Below are 3,833 nucleotides of genomic sequence, written 5' to 3'. Positions count from 1 at the left end.
TCACAGAGCCACACCAGGAACACAGGTTAGGAGCCATGTAATCATTTTATTCATTCGACAGCTATTTGTTGACTGCTTACTACGGGCCAGTGGTGTATACTCCCAGGGTTTGGACAGGTTTAGCAAGCTTGTTCCCTGTCTTCTAGGAGTGTACAGGTTTTCATGGGACGACATAAAGCAGATGAGTAACACGTGATAGAAGGCAGAGAGGTGCATTGGTATCCCGAGACATGGATTGTGACAACTCAACTGTGTCTTGACAGACATGCTGGTGTGTTGTGGCAGAGACCTTTCCAATAGAAGGAGCTCCAGGAGTAAAAAGCCTCTAACTGTGAGAAGGCTCTGCTTGTAGCTCCCTGTAGCTCACAGAGGCTGTTGCTGTATGCGTGTGTGCAGTGTGGGCATCAAGAGGATGCAGGGGCGGCATGAAGACATGACACGGCCAGCTGCATACATGGGAAGGCCCACTCTGGCATGAGTGTTGACACGGGCTCAAAGAAATATTGCAGGAGTCCAGGCCCAGTAGCAAGGATAGATGTGAGGAAAGTTAAAAAGAGGTAGACTCAGTAGAACTTCTTCTCTGATTGATCAAGAGGAGCCAAGGAGAGAAGCATGAGGCATGATCTGGGAGTGGCTGAGATCAAGATTGGAGCCAGCAGAGTGGCTGGAGGAAGGCATTGGTTTTGATTTAGGACATAACTGAGTTTGAGAGACTTTCGTGTCCTCCAGGTGCTACTGCTCAGGCAGTTGTTGTAGGGCACATACCCATGCCCATTTCTCACTAGAGCAATGGTACTCGTTTATTTATTTTTTGTAATTTATTGAGGATCTTTTATTTACCAGATGCTGGTAACCAAGAGAGAGACAGGACCACTGCCCTTGAAAGAGTTTGCTTTTGGAGCTAGAAGTAGATAGAGGTGAGATGGAGGTTAGTTAGCAAGTGTTATCTGAAATTCTCCATGCCCAGCTCCTAGTTAAGGATGAGAAAAGGAGTCTCCAAGCATTGAACTTTGAAGAAGATGGACATTTACAGGGTTGTTGTTGTTATGTTCGGTGGAGTCAGTTCCGACCCATAGCGACCCTGTACAGGGTTTCCAAGGCTGTAAATCTTTACGGGAGCAGAAAGCCTCATCTTTCTCCCGTGGAGCGGCTGGTAGTTTTGAACTGCTGACCTTAAGGTTTGCAGCCCGATTCGTAACCACTACGCTACCAGAGCTCCTTATTTACAGGGTGGGCAGGGGAAAAGAAGGCCAAGAAGGCACAGTCAGAGGGAGGAGAGAATGTCTCTGAAGTGTTAGAAAAAGGAGTGATCCGCATGGTCATTACCTTGAAAGGGGTATATGAATTGAGGGTTGACGGGAGGCCTCTGGAGTTGATAGCTTTGGTGGACTTTGCTAGAGCAGTTTCCCTGGCAGGTGGGGCAGAACCTGGTTATGGTAGGTTAAGATGGAGTGGTAAATGAGGAACGGAGAGGACTCTTTCTGGAAATATTAAGCCAAAGGGTGGGGGGATTTACTAGGTCAAGAAAGTTGGTTATCGGTGAGCTCTGACCAGGCCCTAGTTGAAAGGGAGTGAGGGAGGAAGAGCTCCCCTTAAGCCCCTCACAGACTGGCATAACCAGCTTACTCAGATGGTCAGGAGAATAGCAGTATGCCAAGTGCTTGGATCTTGACTCATCAAGAGAAGATTAAATGGTATCCTATTGACACAATCTGGGATTGGGCTGCTAGTCGCAAGGTCAGCAGTTCAAATCTACCAGCTGCTCCATGGGAGGAGGCTTTCTGCTTCCGTAAAGATTTACAGCTGTAAAGATTTGGAACTGACTCAACAGTACACCGCCGCCACCTCCAACACCACCTAAGACATTTAGAGTATACACACACACATATTTTAGAAAAAACTTCCATAAAGTGGTTACATTTTAAAAATTATCCTTTTGGCCTGCTTTCTTTTTTTGCTTGCTGTGAAAAACCGCATTGGGCTACTAAAATCACTTATTCTGAAACTATTGTGTTCTAATATTCTTATTTTGGTTTGCAGGAAAAATGGAGGCTGCTTCCAGCATTTTTAAAGGTAATTGTTTTACATTTAATCTTTAGCGGATACTTTTCAGGTTAAGAAATTAAAGAACTAGGCCTTTAAAAAAAAAATTATTCTCCCATGTACCCATGTAAACTATCACATAATTCACAATAAAACTTTTTTAAAAAATTAAATTTTATCACCAGCAAACATTTTTGAACTGCGTCTTTTGCTGTGCTTTGGAAATCCAAGGCAATATAAGGCAAAATCTCTGCTATAAGTTGCTGGCAGTGGATGGGCGGGGAAGAAGAGGAGGGCTTAGCTTCAGATAGGGAACAGGATTTGCAGTAGCGTGTGTGAGTCATAGAAGCTGCGGTGCTGCTGGCACGAGTGATGCCGTTGGTGGTCAGATAGGGCCTCCAGATGAGGCGAGACCTGAGCCATAGCTGAAAAGAAAAGGAGGTAGAAAGCTGAAAGGGGAGGTGCAGTCTGTGGAAACAGGCACCAGGTCCGTTTAGCTGAAATGCATGCGTGGATAGCCAGAGGATCTGTTGATATAAGGTTAGTGCAGGGCTTCAAGTCCATGTAAAGACGGTGTGCTTAGAAGTAGTGGGAGCCAGGCAGTGATGATCCCTTTCTTGCTGGAACTTAATGACTACCAGGCATGACACATTTGGTGGATGTCATGAAGGGGAAACACAGAATGCTATAAAACAGCTAACTTGGAAGTCAAGAAAAGCTCTTTCAAGGACAAACCATTAACATGACTTGAAAAATAAATAGTTTTGTCCTGCTAGGATGATTTTTGTAGTCCTCATGCTGCAGTTGAGGGCTAGACTGCTAAGCTAAAGATCAGCAGTTCTAACCCACCAGCCGCTCCGTGAAGAAAGTTGTAGCTCTGTGCTTCTGTAAAGATTGCAGTGTTGGCAGCCCTATGGGGCAGTTCTGGTTTGTCCTGCAATGTCACAGTGAGCTGGAATTGACTCAACAGCATCTGGCTTTGGGGTTTAAGTTCATTTTTACAGGCAGAGGGAGGGAGTGCTGAAGAAAACATCTGGAACTAAGTTTGTTTTGTTGTGAATTATGTGATAGTTTACATGGGAGAACACCAGCTTTACATTCATCCTATTGTATTTTGTTTCATTGCAATGATTACAATCCCCTCCATGCATCATCAAACAACCAAAGGGTACACCCTGTAAGCCTGCCCCCCGGCCGTCAGCACACAGCCCCCTCTCCCTCCCTGAGTTCAGAGTTCCCAGCCACTCCATCTGTCCATGTCATCGTCTCTGCCTCCATTTCTGGTGTCACTGCTTCTCTGGGTAGGGTCCCACATTCCGCTTTTCTCACTTGATGGTCCCAGGAACCTCTGTGGAGCCAAGTTTTTGACCAGATTTGAAAGCCGTGTTCAGGATTTTGAATTTTCTTTTAACAATAGGAAGCTATTGGAGAGTTTTAAAGTAGGGGGTCACAGAAAGTGAAATAAAACCTTAGTAAGGTCTGTCAGTTTATCATACTGTGGTGGCTTTCATATTGCTGGGATGCTGGAAGATATTTTAAATATCAACTGGTTTCCCATTAAGCACAGGTTTCAGAGGAGCTTCCAAACTAAAACAGACTAGGAAGAAGGAGAAGCGCACTATTTTGGAATGTTTAGCCACTGAAACCCTTATGAATAGCAGTAGGGCCTTGTCAGATTCAATGCTGGTAAATGAAAACATTGTGAATATCGCCAGAATATTATCAAATAAAGCGCCGAAAGATGAGCCCCTCAGGTTGGAAGGCACTCAAAATACAATAGGGGATGAGTT

At 44.9% G+C, this 3,833-nt stretch overlaps 1 protein-coding gene across 1 annotated transcript in view; it reads left to right on the top strand.

The window, feature by feature from the left end:
• Positions 1 to 3,833, top strand: part of POLR3B (polymerase (RNA) III (DNA directed) polypeptide B) — a 184,867-nt gene that overhangs the window by 9,673 nt on the left and 171,361 nt on the right. Inside the window, exon 2 of the mRNA XM_006865254.1 lies at positions 2,041 to 2,073. Coding sequence (XP_006865316.1) covers positions 2,041 to 2,073 — 33 coding nt within the window. The remainder of the gene's footprint in view (positions 1 to 2,040; positions 2,074 to 3,833) is intronic.

This window comes from Chrysochloris asiatica, unplaced genomic scaffold (assembly GCF_000296735.1).
Source record: "Chrysochloris asiatica unplaced genomic scaffold, ChrAsi1.0 scaffold00076, whole genome shotgun sequence".
NCBI classification, from domain to species: domain Eukaryota; kingdom Metazoa; phylum Chordata; class Mammalia; order Afrosoricida; family Chrysochloridae; genus Chrysochloris; species Chrysochloris asiatica.
The sequence above is the reverse complement of the archived record's forward strand: the minus strand, read 5'-3'. Positions and strand labels throughout refer to the sequence as shown.